This window comes from Lygodium microphyllum, chromosome 7 (assembly GCF_053477565.2).
Source record: "Lygodium microphyllum isolate KBCC chromosome 7, Lygodium_microphyllum_v1.1.10, whole genome shotgun sequence".
Lineage (NCBI taxonomy): Eukaryota > Viridiplantae > Streptophyta > Polypodiopsida > Schizaeales > Lygodiaceae > Lygodium > Lygodium microphyllum.
In genome coordinates, this window is record NC_141141.1 from 55,305,310 (window position 1) to 55,324,979 (window position 19,670).

The 19,670-nt window shown below is 44.1% G+C and overlaps 1 protein-coding gene across 3 annotated transcripts in view; it reads left to right on the top strand.

The window, feature by feature from the left end:
- The window catches only part of STRS1 (DEA(D/H)-box RNA helicase family protein), a 105,146-nt gene that overhangs the window by 49,368 nt on the left and 36,108 nt on the right, over positions 1-19,670 (top strand). For all 3 annotated transcript variants that reach the window (XM_087681383.1, XM_087681381.1, XM_087681382.1), the window contains exons 7-8: positions 17,724-17,780; positions 17,930-17,997. In XM_087681383.1, the coding sequence (XP_087537509.1) occupies positions 17,724-17,780; positions 17,930-17,997 (125 nt within the window). The remainder of the gene's footprint in view (positions 1-17,723; positions 17,781-17,929; positions 17,998-19,670) is intronic.

Genomic DNA, 19,670 nt, shown 5'->3' on the forward strand with positions numbered 1-19,670 from the left:
AGGGATTTACGTATGAATGAAACTTGAAAGTGAGAGAGAGGGAGAGAGATAGAGAGGAAGAGGGAGAGGAGAGGAAGAGAAGGTGAGAAAGGGATAGGGAGAGGGAGAGGGATAGGGATAGGGATAGGAGGAAGAGAGGGCGAGGGAAAGGGAGAGGGAGAGAGAGTAGGTGATTGGAAGAAGACAGTGGCTTGAAAGCTGAGCTCAAGAGAGGGAGATTGATGAAGATGGAGGCTGATTTGTGTGGTGAGATGGGGGGAGGGGGAGTGTCCTTTTATAAGGGCTGAGTTGAGGGAGAAGAGAAGAGGAAGGAGTATGAAAGAGGAAGGAGTATGAAAGAAGTGAAGTTTTGTCACAACTCTATAGAAACAGAATTTGTATCCTTTTTCATTAATTTGTCTATATAATGATTTATTAAATTTATTTCCTTTGCACTAATTAGATATAAAGAAAAGTGCATTGGAGCTGGCCACTGATGAGTGGTCACAGGTTATGGTGGACCCACGCGGGGGGTTAGAGAAAAGATAGTTCACACTTCCACCTATATGACCCGATTGGGCGCCTGTGACTAGAACTCACGCATATCAGGGTTAGACTCGCACACAGAAAGGATTGATGCCTTGAAGTGTGGGCTAGATCCACCAGAACAAACAGTTACAATCAACAAGATGGGATGATCATGAAATGCTTGTATAATGTGCATGTGTGGGCTGAAAGCTTGAAATGCACATTTCTTTGCATAGGAAAGTCACATGAAGATTCGGATACCATTTTTGCGATGTACACGGAAAAAGCTTTCATATGACACCCATATTGGGGGGGTCCCTAAATTTTAGGAGATCCCTAAATTTTAGGAGGTCCCTAAAATTTAGGAGCCTCGAATTAGCCTAAAAATGCTAGTCCTAAAAAATAGGGATGTCATTCTAAAAATAGTAAGTTCTGTACTCTGACTATGCTTACTAAATTTGGTTGTTTCTATTCTTGACAGTATTCAACCCAAGAAGGAAGGCCATAGAGAAGAGACAAGTGTCAAGACACTTGTCACACAAGTTTCCAAGTGTCCCACCACTTGTCACATCTCATGACATGTGGCTGGGCACTTGTCTTGTGCTACTCCACTTTCCCCTTTTGTACTAGCTCTCCCCTCTCCTATAAATAAGAGCTCGTTTTTCTTCATTCATCATCATTTTTCTTTGTTGTAAACTCATGTACAACACCCACAGATAGCTAGAAACTGGCCCCATCCATCCCCATCATCATCCCCCACTTCTCCATTATCAAATTCCTCCATATTCCCTCTTCTATCACTGTTGTTTTACAGGACAGCAAGCCTGTAAATTCATTACAACACCTCCTCCTCGAGCTCTTTCTTCCATTTTAGCTACAAGAAGCAAGCCCTATCCATGTACTGCTGATCAACGATGGAGAAAGGCTGAATTTCCCTTTTTCTTCTCTCATACTGTAAAGAAATCAGTTCTTATCATTGCATAATAGATAATGCATGTGTGTTTGTATATCTTTGCATGATCTTGTGAGAGTGAGAATTACTTCTTCTCACTCTCAGGTTGATTGTAACTGAGCTCTTCCCTAAGGGACTTGGGTTGAGCAGAAATGCATTCCTTCGGGGGGGGGTTGCCCATCTTCAACCCTCAATCTTGTCTCCATTACTTTCACATTTTCATGGCTGTAATTTTGTGAGTAATTTTCATTTTCAGCTTTAAGTGTTCATTCTCTTTTATATTAAATCTCGAAAACAAGCGAATATCATAATTGTTAAGCATACTACGTTGTTCGGGGCGTTTACAAGTTTGAATGTGTAACGGGCCAAAAAGATGTTAGCACTCGTGTGTCTTGTGTGGTCATCTCTTGTTTGTGAGCTTCAGTCCGAGTCAAATAAAGACATTAGGAGCTCTAACATTGTATTTGTTTGTCCTTTTATGTGTTTTAGACACTTTAAATGGAGGGCCCATTAGTGCATTTCTTTTTGTGCACTTTTGGCTATTTTTAAGGGGTTTTACTATATTTAGGGATTTTTCTCTTTTTCGCCCATACATAGACATCGTATTGTTCCACTTTCATTATCCATTATCCATCGTTGATCCTTTGTGATCAACTAGCCCTCCTCATTCTCTCATCCCCTTGCTATCGTCTGGCACCCACACTAGCATGTAGAGTTGCATGTTGGGGTTGACCATTGCAGCCTTGTACCTTCATCCATTGCAGTCACATTGTTTGTTCTCTCTCTTGCATTCTCTCTTTTTGCTGTGCACTCTCACATGGTATCAGAGCCATGTTGGGAAACCTTTCGTTGACAGTTTTGCGTTCCGTGTTTTGTGTTCAGGGTTTCATAGTGGACAACCCCAAAAAGGGACTGAGGGCTTGCAGTGTGGGGCCACCCCTAGACAGTTGACGCCCTCCCTCCAGGTGCCACCCTAGATAGTCTCTTGCCTATTTATGGGCTGCCTCTATCACTCATTCTTTATGGCTAATTCATTCAGTCCGTCACTTTTTCTCTCCAGGCTCTCCACTACCCTCACACCCCTTCAAGAGGACATTGCGGTTCATGGTTCATGGCTGTCTTCTTCATCTTCCTTGTGCTATAACACCCTTGTTCCCTTGTATCACATTCACTCCATGATTCAGATCTTCATCATTCCATTCATTAGAGTTTCTTCTCTCTTCTCTTCTTAGTATTTACCGAGCTCACTTTGTGTTTCTTCCTGCAAACCCTATTGTCTCGTTGGTACGTCGTCTCTTGACATGGTATTAGAGTTGGATTTGCTCAAAGAGTGGCAAAGATCCTCCACTCTAGTGAAGGCAAAGACCGGTGGCAGGTTCGGCATCCACTTCTCTTCTTCTTCTGTTGCATCAACACCCTAATTGGCGGCTGCTCCCTCGTGCGTTTGTTGTTTTCCAACTTGCGTTCAGGGTTGCTGTTGCCGCCTCCACCTCCCCTTTGCTGCCTTTATTGCCGGCAGCTCTTTTGCTGCACCTAGCAGCATTCCAGCACCTACCCTTTGCTGCGTTTGGCTTTCCCGGCCACTGTCAACACCTTCACCTTCCTTCTCAGCCTGTGTTTCAGCCAAGCGAGTGACAACAGCTAGCAACAACCTTCCACCCTCTGTCCATTAGTCTGCCCTGCGTTTTGGCTCTGCCCACCATTGACGGTAGCTGGCGGCTCCTCCTTGGCAGCTGGCGGGCCCTCCTTGCACCTAGTGGCTGTTCCCTGACAATTAGCAACACTTTATGCACCTGGCGGTTGATCTCATATTGTTAGCAGCACCCTCATATTGTTGGCAACACCCTCCTGCAGCTAGCAGCTCAGGTAGCTCACCATCAGTCCTTCTAGTGCTCTCATATCCCTTTTGGCACACATTGTGCAAGGCACACTGGTACCCATGCCTTCTTTCCCAATAGATGACTAGTCTACTGGGTGTTGCTACTGCGGCAAGAACGGTCATTCCATTGATGCTTGCCGATTTCGACCTTTACCTCCCACCCCCTCGGAGTATATGCGTCTCCCACCTGGCACTTCCTGTACCACCTTTCCTTTCTGGGCCACATAGATCATTCTGCATCGGCTATTGGAGTATTATGCTTAAGGCAATAAGCCGCAACCGACGCACACTAAGTCCATTCGAGCACACGAAAGCTCTAAGACCTTATGAGGTGATAAGCCCTCCTGGAGACCATCCCAGTGCGCGGAGATTTCCCCTACCCACTTTTGAGTACAATGGCTTCCACGACCCACATCTCCTCCACAGTCCACTCTCCTGAGAGCCTGTGATTGTTCCCCACCCTTAGCTCATTCTGAGCCTCCTTCTTCCCCACCCTCTTCCACTCAAGTTCGAGAGGCCACTTCTGGGTGCTTTCCGCATAGAAACAGGGGACGCCCATTTCGGCACTTAGGAACAGATTAACGCGTTCCGGGAGGTCCGAGCCCAGGAAACATTTGCGGAACATTCCAGCCCGTTCCCGGCCATTTCAGGCCGGTCCCTATTTGGAATGGCCGTTCCAGCACGGGGCATTTAAAAAAAATTGCGTCGATCTTGTCCTCTGCCGCCTCGCGCGAGTTGGCCCGCGACTCCAGCCTCTCCTGTCTCTCTCGCTTGCCTAACCTGCCTCGTACCTCTCTCGACTACCTGGCCCGACTGCCAGGAGGCCCACCTCCCGACTCTCACCTCTCTCGCTTGCCTGGCGCCTCTCTCGGGGTATTCTAGGTTGAGCAAGAATCTATAATTTCACGAATTATGGTTGATATGATATCTCTCTCTAGCTTCTAAGACTTAAGTGTTGATTCTCTCTCTCTCTATATATGCGTGTGTGTGTGTGTGTGCGTGTGTGCGTGTGCCGTTCCCTTCGTTCCCGTTCCCTAATTTTGGGCGTTTCTTCCGTTCCGTGGGGGGGACACCCAAAATTGGATAGTCTCTTGCCTATTTATAGGATGCCTTTGTCACTCATTCTTTACGATTGATTCATTCAGTCCGTCACCTCTTCTCTCCAGCCTTTGCACTACCCTCACACCCCTTCAAGAGGACATTGCGGTTCGTGGTTTGTGGTTGTTTTCATCATCTTGCCTGTGCTATGACACCCTTGTTCCCTTGTATTGCATTCACTCCATGATTTAGATCTTCATCATTCCATTCATCAGAGTTTCTTCTCTCTTCTCTTCTCTTCTCAGTGTTTACGAAGCTCACTTTGTGTTTCTCCCCGCAAACCCTTGTTATGTCGTCGCATGCGACAAAACTTCCAAGCATCACCCCACGTGTTGTAGACCTCGTCCTTGGAGTCAACAGGGCAGGGCTGCCTGTTTCAGCCCTTTTTTGAAGGATGCGTTTACTAGGGCAGATTTGCGCTCTGCTCTTGGGTGGCCTCTATCAGGCTGGGCGGCACCATTATTGCACCCGAGCGGCATCAAATAGGCTAGGCAACACCAAAATAGACTTGTGTTTTTTGCAAGCAGCCCCTGACATGTGTTGCAAAACCTGGCCCTGCATTACCCGCGTTTTTGTTTAGGCAATCCCTGTATCTCTGCCTTTTGTGCAGGGTGACTTCTTTTTGGTGTTGGGTGGTCTCATTTTTAGGCCAGCAGCAGGGCAGATTTTGCGTTTATTGTAGGTATGCCATTTTCGGGTACTCTTGGTACATTGCCAGCCCCTGGATTGGCTATGATTACAAAACTGAAGACTTGTTTTCCTTTGCATTTATTGCTCCATTTCTCTACCCAGCATTGTGTGTTCCCTTCGGTATCGGATACTCCCCATCTATCTTTCCCCATTCAGCCTTCTTTTGTATCGTGGCCTGACGTGCCCCGATTAACTTGATGACACCTCTTATTTGTGTGGAGATTTGGAGGAGGTTGACATCTCTCTTTTGGATCTAGACATTTGGGCATCGATTATCTCTTGAGTTGAAGCTCTGACAGCTTTTTGTTGCAAATTCTCCTACGATGAGGGGTCACATCCATAGGATGGAGGAGATTTGGGATGAGCTTTCATATGTTGGCATAGACATTTCTTTAGAGGATCTACTTGTGACACTTCTCTCACATCTTCCGTCACCAAACATATGATGTTTTCTACACGAGTTTTGTCACTTCTCGTAGCCGAGAGACTCTTACTCGGGAGGAGCTAGTCCTATTGGTGCTTGAGCAAGATACACATTATAGTGAGAGATTCTTGCAGAGCTTGTGCACATTGCCATGCATATGCGACTATATCTACAAGTATAGGACAAGACAAGTAGAAGAAAGGGAAGAGGAAGAAGTTGGAGTCATCTTTCATCTTTGATACAACTTTTGTGGGAGGCGTAGAGGATAGCCCAGGTGTCCTCATTGTGGGCAAACCTCGCACCCCGAGGAGAAGTGTTGGAGGATATGGCCTCAACTTTGTCCAAGAGTGAAGGGTGGATCTACATCGAAGCCTTTATCTACCTCTACTTTGTCACCCGCTATTACCCCCACATTTGTATTTCTATACATTTGTGAGATGGGGGAGCCTTTCACGCTTGTCTTGTTTGTTGACCAGTCTTGGCTCTTTGGTAGTGGTGCATCGAGTCTTGTGACTCCCCGAGGTGACTTGTTATGGGTTCTTTGTCCGTTAGAGGGTATCGTCATTGCTGGTGACATTTCTTCGGTGCTAATTAGTGCTGTTGGCACCTTGTCTCTATTGTCTGACCATCAATTGAGGTCCATTTTTGAGGCCCTACTTGATTTAGACTTGGGCTTCTCTCTCCTCTCAATTCATGGCCTTTCTCGACTCAGGGCCCTTGTTGTCTTTACCAAGCTGGCTGTCTTTGTTGGGTATTCTTCTACAGGAGCCCCTTTTGTTACATGTTGGCAGGAGAGGGGGCTATCTATGCTCCCTTCCCCTTCCATTGTGCAAGGCCCTCCGAGGTGGTTTTTTAATGCTGCACACGTTCCCGATTGTTGCACCATTTATCCCACAGGTTCCATTCCATCCCCCACCATCTCCTCTGGTGGTTCTGTTACACTTCCCATCCCTTTTAGAGGGGAATGCTATTGGTGATGTTGTGGATTTCTTGGCCGTTTATGTTTTAGAGCGGGCTTCCTAAGATTGTGAGGAGTTGCTTCATGGTTTCCAGTCTACTTTGGGCCTTTCTTTTATGCGGCTACTCCTTTTCTTCATTATCGAACCACCATGCCCTATCGCTTGGCCCTTGGTCCGTGGTGTTTCTATGCAGTGTATGGTGCCTTTGATAGTTTCTTGCTATTGTTTCATAGTTGAGTTTGAGGCCCAACTCAACGATCCCTGATTGGAGTCTTTAGGAGTAATCCATCGAGGCCTCTCCGTTTCCTTTGCCCTTTGGTGGGCTTCTGCTTGATCAGATTTTTCTATGGAAGGGGTTCTTGCTCGGCTAGCTTTCTTCATCGTTGGTTTTGACTCACTAATTGATTATACTTGTTTCATTAGCATATCAAGTAACTATTTAAGCAAGTTTTTACCCTTGTGCTACTCAAAATAAGAGGAGGTGGGTTTGGGCATTATATTTATCTTTTGAATTTTCCCTTCAATTAGTCCCCTTGAAGTAAAGGTAGTGATCACTTTGGTTCATGAAGATGTCAAGTAAATATGCTTTTTGGTGCAATTGCATTGCACTTTATCTAATGCTTACGTAAGTGTCCCAAGAAGTTCTCTTTTTCTATATCTTAATTCAAGTGGACATAGAAGAGTAAGGGAATGCTCTCGATTTTCACGATTACAATCAACTTCATTTTTCCAACAAGGTGTATGAAATGCCATCATTAGGCTTGAGTTTTGTTTGGGAGGGCACTAGTTGTGATTGGCAAACATTTTTCCAACAAGGTGTATGAAATGCCATCATAAGGCTTGAGCTTTGTATTGGAGAGCACTAGTTGTGATTGGCTAACATTATACAAAGGTAGTATGGGAGTCTCTCATGGCATTGCTGCCCACAAATGTCTTCACCTCAACCATGATCTTTTTTATTGCGTTTTCTCTTTACATAGCATGCTTGTAGGTTTGTGTGTAGTCCTCCACACAGCCCTTGCAAATGACCTCTCTTAACCTTGCATAAAAATAGCAAAAAGTGTACAAAAAGAAATGGACTAATGTGCCCTCCATCTAAAGCGTCCAAAAAACATAAAATGATTGACAAATACAATGTCAGAGCTCCTAATGTCCTCATCTGACTCAGATTGAGGCTCACAGATAGGAGATGACGACACAAGACACACATGACTGGTAACACTCAGATTGAGGCTCATAGATATGGTAGTTTGTCGGTCAACATTTAATGCTAGTCGGCTTGCAATAATGCCTAAATAATCACTCATATGACCATTATAAAATGCCTAAATTACCTAGTAATATTAGGCATAGCCCAGACTCACACATGAGCTGAGTAGATTGCTAATACTCTCTCTCAGATCATGGGTGATCTAATACAACACAATGATACAATGATAATCATATACAACAAAGAACCACTGGAGTAGAACCATGAATATCCAAGTAATGGGCGATCAAGCCATCACCAAGGTGCCTCGGAGAGGACTTTAGGTCAATGTCAATCGTACTAGGTATTGAAAATAGAGAAGAGTCATAATAGATCTCCGTATCTGTCAACAATGTCTCACAGTAGGATACAAGACTATCCTGTCAAAAATGCTTCTAAACATATGTGACCATGGATTCCCTGCCTTTGGCCAAGATCACCAAAGTGTCCCCTCATGTGAGCTGAAGACTAGGAGCCAAGCTTGCTCTCTGTCGAAGAAAACAATCATCATGAATTGGATGTCAATCCCAGCTCCAGGATTTGAACTTGCTCGTCTTTAGTCGATATGTCAGGGACGTCCCTCTTTGGAACGTGTGCACTTGTAAACCTATATAGATGAGGCACAGCTATCCCATCTCACCATCCTCTCACACTCCCTCTTTGGCACCGAAGAGTTGTGAGGGATGACCACGTCACTTGGACTAGAAAGCAGCTGAGGAAGAGGCAAACAAGCCCTTTTCACGATTTGAAGAAGTAGACTCCTTGTGCTATGGACTTCTCCTTGGCTGGAGGATCGGAGTTGAAGTTTGAGGAAGAGGATGATGCGTCGGAGTAGTCCGCATCCCGCTTCTTCTTCTTCTCGTTATTTTTCCGTGAGGTTGCTAACTCCTTGCAATCCTTGAGCAAGTGGCCCTTCTTACCACAGTGATAACACTTCGCCTTCGACGACTTCTTTCTATCACCCCTCTCTGAAGCTGTAAAGGCCTCATTGGATCCGCCATAATGAGATGAGAGCCTTCCTTGTTAATGCAAAGATGTCTCATACTCATGAAACATTGAGGACACATGTGTAAAGCTTACAGGTGTAGAGGATGTCTGCGCCCTCAAAGCATTCGCCACTCCAAACTTCTTTCGGAGGGAGCTTGTAGAGTATCGCACCCACAAGATGTGCCTTTGGAAGGGCAGACCGCATGTGCCGAAGCTGGTCATGTACTTGTGTAACACGGAGCAAAAATGATTGAAAGGTGTCCTTGGACTTAAACTTCATTTGTTGAAGCTGTCCATCAAGGGTCACAACGCGCATGGGGGAAGGTGCCTCGTACAACATCTGAAGCTTCAACTATATTTTTTGGTATCCTTGGACTTAAACTTCATCTGCTGAAGCTGTCCATAAAGGGTCACAGCATGCATGGGTAGAAATTTTGTAGAAATACACTGAAGCAGTGTAGAATACGCACGTGCATTGTTCAAATCCCACGTAAGCACAGCTTCCTCATGGTTGTCCTCATCAAAATTGTCGGGGAGAGGAAAATGATGCTGAGATCGAGGAATAGCTTCACATACAATGTACCAAATTTGCTTGTGCACAAACCATGCTTTCATCATAGCACTCCATGTAATATAGTCAGGTCCATGTAACTTATCATTTGTAGAAGTGCACGGAGGAGCCATTTGGAGAGGAGAAGAAGAGAAGACAAGAGGATAGAGTTCTTTAGGAAGATGATGGGCATAGGATGAGATGATGCCTATTTCTCATCTTGATATACTTTATGTACATTTGTAGTTTGTCACTTTTTTCTTGTTCTCTCCTCACTAGGGACACATTTACCTTTAAGTGGGAGGTTGTTGGGGGGTAAAGGCGCTTGTGCCTAACTGCCTGTGTATTCATTACATTGATAATACCCGCACACTTGTACACTATAGGTGGCGGGCGCCCACTGCCTAACCGTTTGTGTATTCATTACATTGATAATATCTGCACACTTGTACATTGCAAGTGGCAGGCAGCCATTACTATTACTTCATTCTTTATTCTTTTAGTGACATTTGAACAAGGAAAGGTTGGTCACACATTGTGACTATTGGAGTTTCCACATACGGTGTCTGTTTGCCTTGCTCTCTTGCTCTATTTACCATAGTTCTTGCTTTGCTTTTGCTTTCGCTTGTGTGCTTCCACTTGGGCTCTACCTTTTAAGATGACTCCAACTTCTTTCTCTTCCCTTTCTTCTACTTGGCTTGTCTTGTACTTGTAGATAAAAATGCATAAGCATGGCCATGTGCACGGGCTTTGCAAGAAATTGTCTCACTGTGATGCACATCTTGCTTAAGCACCAATGGAGCTAGCTCCTCCCAAGTGAGAGTCTCTTGGCTGTGAAAACTGAGAAGATTGGCGTAGAACACATCATATGTTGGTGACGGAAGATGTGAGAGAAGTGTCATAGCTAGGTCCTAGTCTCTTGGCTGTGAAAACTGAGAAGATTGGCGTAGAACACATCATATGTTGGTGACGGAAGATGTGAGAGAAGTGTCATAGCTAGGTCCTCCAAAGAAATGTCTATATCAAAGAATGAAAGCTCATCCCGAATCTCCTCCATCTTGTGGATGTGATTCCTCATCATAGGGAAATTTGCAACAGAGAGTTGTTGTAGCTTCAATTCAAGAGATAAGCAATATCCAAATGTTTGGAGCTGAGAGAGAGATGCCAATCTCCTCCAAATCTGTACAACGGTGCAGATACATTGAACATGCATGAGCACAGAATCAGCACAACTTAGAACGAGAGAAGCGGGCTTTGGCATTTAGCCGTTCCCATAAAGTGGCCAAATCCATGGTCACACCATCATGAGCATACATGGTAGGTTTGGGTATAGGGACTATAACAAAATCCCAAAGGTCACAATCATTGAGGAGACACTCCATGTGGCATGACCATAGAGGATAGTTTGTCCAATCTAGCTTGTCGGATGGGGAGAGAGAGGGTAGGATTGGCACATGCTAAGGAGATGCCATTAATGCCAGTTGGGGACAAGAAGCCTTGGAAGAATATAACAGGAAAGAGTAAGGAGATGGTGGTTGGTCAAAAGGATCCCGAACCACATGATTCTCCATAGCATACACGTCAACCATATCTGTCCTTTAAGAAATACATGCAAGAAATCAAAGAAGATGCTGCTGCCACTGGAATAAAGGTGACCAATAAGAGCTATCCTCAGGATAATTGGGGATTGTCAGGCCATGGTATAGAAGAAGATTGATTGGGGCAAGGTAGATGGGGGTATTCGATGCCGAAGGGAACACACAATGTTGGGTAGAGAAAGGGAGTAGTAAATGCAGAGGAAAACATGGTTTCAATGTGGAAACACAGAAAATCCAAGGGCTGGTAAAGGACCAAGACTGCCTGGAAATGGTGCAGATTGAAGCCGCCCAATCTGCCAGAAGTTCTCGAGGCCAAAAACGAAAATCTGCTCTCCGATAAATGCAGCAGTAAAGGGCTGGAAACAGGCTGCTATGCCTTGTTTGACTCTAAACACAAGATTTACAGCTCGTGGGGATGACGCTTGGCAAGTTTTGTCATGGATAGCACACTCTTCTTCAAGATCTCTCATTCCCATGTGTGGCTCTAATACCATGTGAGAGTGCACAATGGAAAGAGAAAAGTGAACACGGAGAGGAGTCATCAAAGAGAGAGCGCAAGAGAGAAAACAATGTGATTGCAATGGCTGAAGGTACAAGGTTGCAATGGTTAGCCCCAACACACAGCTCTATGTGTCAGTGTGGGCGCCGGATAGTAGTAGGGGGATGAGAGAATGAGGAGGGCTGGCTGATTACGAAGGATCACTGATGGATAAATGGATAATGAAAGTGGGAGGATAGGCTGCCTATATATAGGCGAAAAAGAGGGAAAATCGTGAACGTGGTTAAATTCGTGAAACATAGCCCAAAGTGCACAAAAAGAAATGCACTAATGTGCCCTCCATCTAAAGTGTCTAAAACACATAAAATGCCAAACAAAGATAATGCCAGAGCTCCTAATATCCTCGTTTGACTCAGATTGAGGCTCACAGATAGGAGATGACCACACAAGGCACATACGACTGCTAACATAATCAACATTAAATACTTGGTTTTCCAAGGAAGGCCGTGTTCATAGGTCCGCAAAGATGGGTATAAACCAACTCAAGAAGAGTAGAAGCCTCCGAGTGGCACCTGTGATGAGGTTGCATATGTTGCTTGCCCCTCAAATAGCTAGGGCACAAAGTGTGAATAGAAGGGAAATCAGGAAGTTGCTCCAACATCTTCTTTCGAGAAGCCCGTCGTATAGCGTTAAGATCTAGATGACCATAACAAGCATGCCAAAGCAGCCCAGGCTTGTGGGAAGACCTCGTGGCTAAGGTTGTGAGCATGTAAAGCCCATCCTTCAGGGATCCTATCCAAAGAATGGCACTTGTAGAAGCATCCTCCATTGTTGCTGCATCCTGTGCAAATACCACACGACTACCAAGCCATGTGGGACCATGAACAACAATAGGTTAAAACCTAAATCCGGTACATAGAGAACTTTGGCCAAAGAAGACTATTTGGCTGGCAATAAAGGAATAGTCCCTACTTGAATGGGAATGGTAGAGTTGTCACCAATGGTGATTGTGCCCCATCTGGCACTTAGAGTTTGAAGCCAATCCTGTCTGTAGGTCATGTGAGAAGAGGCTTGGCTATCAATGAGCCAAGGTTTCTCTTGAGCAGATGAAGTAAGAGTTGTATCCTTCTTAGCAAATACATGCACAAAGATAGACTTGTCCTCGCCAGGGCAGCCTTCGTATCCTTCGAATCCTTATCTTTTGGCCTCAAATGCGGCCACTTTTTCCAACACTTCTCTTCAGGATGAGTGCCCTTCCCACAATGTGGGCGCTTGGGCTTCTTCTCCTTCTTGTCCTCTTGTTTCTTATCCTTGGCATGCGCCTTCTTCTTATTTCCTCCACCTCTACCCACAGTAAAGGCATTGGTGGAGCTAGAACCACTGGCCCCAACCTCTTTGAGTTGCTCATCATGCTCCAAGACAAGCGGTAAAAAATCCACCCATAAGAGTATCTCACAGGTCCTCGATGTGATAAGGTAGTGTAGAAGATATTAAACCGAGGAGATGGTAGTTGAGTCAAAGAATCATAGCCATGTTTTAAAAGGATACCATCTCACTAAGAGAGGCAAGCTCTCCTCTTATGTCCTCCATCTTCATGATGTGCTTCTTCATAGAGGAGGAATCGTCGAGACAGAGCAACCGCAACTTCTTCTCAAGGGAAATCTTGTGGGCAAACATCTTGTGTTGATACAAAGATGCAAGCTTTGTCCACACTTCTGCCACGATCTTCAACTTGTGAACATGCACAAGGACAAAATCTTGCAAACTCATAAAGAGAAAGGATCGGGCTCAAGAGTTGAGCCGAGATTCCACAAGGTTGCTTAGTCCATAGAAGTCCCATCTATTGGATTCTCCTTAGGACGGGGGATGGAATTTGAAACAAGAGCCCAAAGATCAAAGGTGTCGAAAATGCACTTCACCTTATGCGACCACAACGAGTAGTTGGAACTATTGAGTTTGTCTTCTCTGGGTAATGAAGGTAAGATAGGCACCTACATCGAGGGTATCAAGGACGAGATTTGCACCGAGGATGGAGCCTTCTATGGTAGATGAATAGAAGGGGGATGGGTGCTAATGGGAGATTCCTCTTGTCGACTCGTTGACTGTAATTGCGATAATCGTGTTTGCATTTAGAAGAGTGTTTGGAAATAAGCTCCTCCTCTAAGTTATCAAAGCACGTGAATTGGTAAGACATCTTCGATCTTGCAATCACCCAAAAAGTTGCAGTAGTTATAGAAAGGTTGTTGCATGCCACCAGAAGGGGGTAGCTTACACCAGGAGATTGTTGCTTATGCTAGAAAGCTACCGCCTTCAAAACACAAATTTAAGTTTGTTGCAAAATGCAGAAAATGGGGGACCACCTAATCCTTGGATGCTATCATTGGGTCCTGGATGTTATCACTTGGCTGTTAGGATGGTCAAACGAGTAGTGGACCATTAGTACGGGCTATAAACTGAATGCAAGTTAAAAATCTGCATTTTGAAGATTTGGGCTGCTCCTACACGATGAAAAATTGCTCTTTTGCAAGAAATCTCTAGACTCTATCCTCACTTAGGTGATGATACCACGTGAGAGTGCGTGACGGAAGAGAAAGATGGAGAGAGAAATGAAATGAAATGAAATGATATATTAACGTCTACAAAAGGCCAAAATGACCTCTGAGACCATGAGTTACAATCATGTGTATGATGGTACAACTATCTGGGCAAAATATGTATGTAGCACAAAGCAAAATAAGAAAGGAAACTAACTATGGCTGTGTAAAACATAGAGCTCTATCTAGTAACAATGAGCTCCAAATGGTACAATCTCATGTGGGTATGGAGGACCTAGCTCTAGCCCGAGCAATAATCCCCTGTATCCGCCTATGAAGGTGTCGTCGGTGTCTGTGTCGAGGCCTAGGACGTCTAGATCAGCTAAGTTGAACAGCTCGATCAATCAGTACTCCTTGTCTGTGTGTGGATTGTGGCGGTGAGAGAGGCTCTCATGTGGACTGTGGCTCCTTTGCAAAGAAGTCTGTGAACTGCCTCTGTGAAGGGCCTCGATGTCTTGGAGCAGCTGTATTCCTGAGGCGCATGTCATGAAGCCGTCGTATCTCAAGAAGAAAGAGGCCAAGGCATCGTTGATGGGTAAAATCCACGACTCTGGATAGTGGTCCAAATCCGTCTCTAAAGAGACAGTGGAAACGACCACGGACCTCATAATACGCTGGGCAGCGGCAAATACAATGCTCGTTTGTCTCTGGGTCTAATTGGCATATTTGGCATATGCGTTGCTCTGGTGGGATGGATCTATATCTGTGAGTCTCCATCTCTAGTTGATATGAGGAGGTGCACAAGTGGCCAATAGTACATCTAATCCCATGGGAAAGGTGGGTGTCCATGTATCTCGAGTGAACAATAAATCCATCATCTGTAGTATGAAGGAAATGCATGCGGTAGAAAGCCATCTTTGTCCCTAGCTCCTACCCTGGCATCAACCATGTCCGCCTGATATCCAATTGGGTAAGATCCATCGTGATGATCTTGCGAATCTCTAACCTACTCAGATCAAGAGATGGTGCATCAAGGGAGTACTGGAAGGGGGGTAACTTGTCCATGCTAAAGCCATGCAACTCAAACTAGGTCGACATCTGTGCATACCAACATGAAGTATCACCCTCTTTGGCAAGCTGCTTGGAGGACTCAAGGGCCAACCATGCATATCTGTGTTTGGGTAAGTCCCATAGGCTATGTATTTATGCGATCGATGGGGTGAGGGCCTCTACCACAATCGGTGTAGCTGCTGGCTCGGCTTTAATTATCTCATGTGGCACTGAGGCCTTACATCTGATCATCTTGGATATCATGGACACTAGGGGTTTCTCCATCGACCTCCATCCGTCATATGTGTGCCGTGATTTGCTACGGTGGTCAAGACTAGGTCCTCATATCTGTACTCCATAAAGTGGTGTGGATGTGACCAGTGCATTGAAGAGCCATAGCTTGGTGCGGGGTTCTTGGAATTGCACATGTGAGCACATCTTCTCCAAACCACCTAGTGTTGTATATCTGCGAGTCAATCTAGTGTCTGCTGCCTCTCGCATAGAAAAGGTGGGCCCTATGGAGAGAGAGAGAGAGAGAGAGAGAGAGAGAGATGAAGGAAGAATATTGCACTGAGTGAAGAAGAATGTGGATACAATGGGGATGGATTGGTTAGTCCTTGCATGCAGTCCAAAGCGTCAATGGGGGACACCGGATCAGGCTGATAACGATGGCACTACCAAGCATGAAGTGTTGGAGTGTGCACTTGCAAATGGAAGACTGAAGATCGAAGAGTGTGTGTCTGCCAAGTGGGGGGTGTGGCTATAAATAGCCCAATCACCAAAAAACTGGCCGACCTGCTCTTGTAGGGGCCATAAATGCTGGTCATTGAAGAAAGAAATAGGGGAGACCTTGGAAAAATCCTAGATGACAATGACAATGTCCGGTAGGTATAGGCAGATTGTGGAAAGCAAAAACTGGCCTAGGAGTGCACACAGGAAGCTGAGAAAGAAAGAAAATGCACCTAAACTGCAAGAGCTCCTATGTCTCTATTCGACTTTGACACTAGCTCACAACTAGGAGATGATAGTCTGATATAGGTAGGCTAACAAGTTAGGGCCGTATTTATAGTCATTGATTGTCTCGAGTGGCGCTCCAACTCTCTTGAGTGGCACCCATTGAAGTCTCTCGGGCGGCGCCTCGGCTCTCTTGGGTGGTGCCTTGACACCAAATAATGATCCGAATAAAGTCTTTTTGGGCTATAAATGGAAATCAAAATAGGAATGAAGGAGAAGAAATGTATTGAATGACTTGGTTTCTCAATAGACAACATGATAAGAAGTAACGAATAACAATACCTCCCAAAACTTGTTATTATAGTGCTGTAGATTTTTTATGTTGTGATGCATTCAATTTATTCCAAGCAGTTGTCATATATACTTCAAAAGGTGCTCGTCAACCAAGTAGAATCAAGCATTTGCTTAAATTCTACTCATGTGGATGGTGCTCTATCTTGCAATAGAAGCATGGACCACCACTGCAATGCATTCCCCTTCAAAAATTTGATTGCCTTTTGAATCTTAGAAAATTCATTGCAGATGCCTCTCTAGTAGGCCACATCAAACTATTGAATGCAAGTCAAGGCTTCAGTCTATCTTGCACACCATTGAAGGCCTCAAACTCCATCCCTTTACCACCCTCGTCATCGTCTTTTGTTGGCCCTCTTGATCAACATTCATTCCTTGAGTCCTATATAGACCGCGGGGTGCAAATGTATTACCATATGTGTCACTTTGTGTCCTAGACATCATGACCATACTACCATACCCTGATACATTGGGCCTTGCATTCCATGTATTAGTTGCTGCATACTATAAGGATGTGTACCATACATCCCTATATGCAGTTCTTGACTGGCCATAGCAGGGAATACCGTACCACCACCAAGGTACCCCGGGTGCCCCATATTTGCATGCATGCCTTGCTGTCCAAAATCCATTGGATTGGGACTATCAAGATGCCCTTGCATTTGTGTGTCTTGCCCCACTGACACTAGTTGCTTTTGCTCATCATCAACTTTTGGTGCATCTTGATGTTGCAATGGCTCTTCTTTGGGAGCTTCTCGTTGTCCCAAGGGTCAGGGTTTTAGACGATGACATCTTTTTCTGTCCTTGTTGTCCTTTGGAGAGTTCAAGAATCTTGCGAACTGAGTATCCTTGGCCAACTGAATAAAGATGTCAGCTATTGTCCTCAACCGAGCCTTAAACTGGTCGTCATATTCTTCATCTCCTTGCTGGTCATCAACATCTTGTGGCCTAGAGGGACCCACTCTTTGCTCTCAACCCACATTTTCTTCTTGCTGCCAAAACAGGCTTGTAGATCTGATCTACAGGCAGTTAACATAAACTTACATCACTCCTTCTATTCAATTCAGCAAAGAAAATAAACCTCGGAAAAATCCCCATGAGGTGAACATGTAAGATAAGCCTTGTACAAGTCTTCAATGCCATGAAACCCATATTAGAACCCCTGGAACCTGTAGTGCCTTCTGGACTTAAAAAGTTTGCTTTTTTTATTTTAGTGTCACATTCAAATATCACTTTATAGGCGTGTTTGAGTATTTGCCTTGATTACTACTGCATTGCTGGAAACTTGTCATCTATCATGCTTATTGCAATATAGTGTATTTGTGCTACAGTCTTTTGTGTGCATGTTGTTGTAGACATTGCTGTTTTTCATAAGGTTGGAAGTGCTGTATGACCAGTTAAGTTGAGATGATGATTTATTGCTCACAAATATGATTTGACAGGTAATTGTGGGATCACAAGACCTTGCTGCAAATCATGCCGTTATGCAAATTGTAGAGGTCAGTCCCTGGAACATATTAATGGATATTTTGAAAATATTAGATATTTGGAACAAGAACGGTTGTCTTTGTCTTTTGGTGTTTTTGTGTTCTCAATCTTTACTTTTGGCATTTTTCACCTCCTCCACTCAAACTTGCAACACTTACAGGTGATTGAACATACTGCACGTGATGCTCGCCTTGTAGATCTGTTGAAGGATTATCACAAAAGTGAAAGGTATAAGAAGATGTTCCCCATTTTCTTTATATTCTTGTAACTGATTTTTTGCACTTTTAAGCGAGCAACATTGCTTTTTTCAAAGTAATAGTGAGAATAGAGGATGGATGACTGTTCAGAGTAGCAGACAAATCTTTCTGCAAGGCTGGAGAGCACCAAAGCATGACTTGTCAAACAGTTTCTCAATTGATTAGAGGGGCACAGGTTTGTGAACTCAAAGATATGAGGGGCATAGGTTTGTGGACTCAAGGATATGGAGAGGAACATCTCTGTGCAGTTAATATGAGGGGTCTCACACTTATTCTGACCTCTGTAGTGGCCCTTTCAGAGGAGCATGTGACTGCACCTTGACTTTTGTTGACTGGAATTTCAGGTGACCACGTGACTGCACATTGACTTTTGATGACTGGAATTTTGTTATGACACACTATGTTAACCACATTGCAATTTTGCTGGTCCTTTGGATATCCAGAAAATTATTATAATTGTCTGCAGAAAATGATTTGAGCGGAAGAGTCTGACTCGACAATATGTTCACTGACACCAAGTGAATTTGATACGAGTTCTTCCAGATTCTCCTGCTTCTGTTCCTGGCATTCTTCGATCCATCAAGCCTGGGATGTTTACCTTGCGAGACTTTGGATATGCAATTTTCATCCAAAAACAATTACAAGATTATATAACACAGGCTGCATAAGAAAAATAAGATGAGCATTTACCCCTTAGTGCATATATTTTTCTCTGAATACTGCATGTTATGGATGGGAAAATTGAAAGAGGTGAAAACCCACACATTCTTCCTTGCAATGTACAAGGTAAAGAGCTTTCAATGTGATAGATCCATTGAAGAAAGGAAAATATAGAGAATAAAAGAAAAATCTTGATGGGATTGATGTATCTGTTGTAGTCCAAAACAATTATGCAAACATTGATACAAAGACCGATCAAACAGTAATTGTAAATCCAAGTTGCAAAAATCTTATGATTTCAGTTAACAAGAGTGTTAACAAAGACCAATATCTGGTGCATACAAATTGTACTGAAAAGCTAGCTAGAAGTTTGTGATAGTTGCCAAAATCCTAGGTGTATGTGTCTAGGCAATCTGACTTGGTCGATGTTGTTCTGTTTGTTGCCAATGTTAACCCAACTGGAGCACTCCTTAAATAAATCTTTAGAGAAATTGAATATTTGGAGGACCTCTCTCCAATTGCTTTAGGTAATTTAGGAGTCATATGCATAAATAAAACTCTTAGGAAGAAAGTCACCAATTGCCAATGAGTCAATCACGATGTCAAGATGTGTGAAATCTCATAAGGGTCAAGGACTGTTCTTGCTCCAAGAAACTGGGCAACATTGTATCCTTTTTTGCAAGAACATGGTACTACATGTTGAGAAAACTTCTTGGAAATTCTCTTGACAAAGCACACCAATATTCAACCAACAATCACTTTTTGGGGAATATATCTTTAAAATTATCATCAAAGCCTAGTTGAGGGAAATGGGGAAATGGAAAACGAAAATGGCAATTTCAAGGAGAGAGAGAGAGAGAGAGAGAGAGAGATGGAGCTTGATCTACCTTTTACGAAAAAGAGATGGAGCTTGATCTGAAGCCGCCTCACCCCTGTTCCTGTTCCGCTACTATCTGTGGATTGCGCCACGCTTGACGGCGGCCC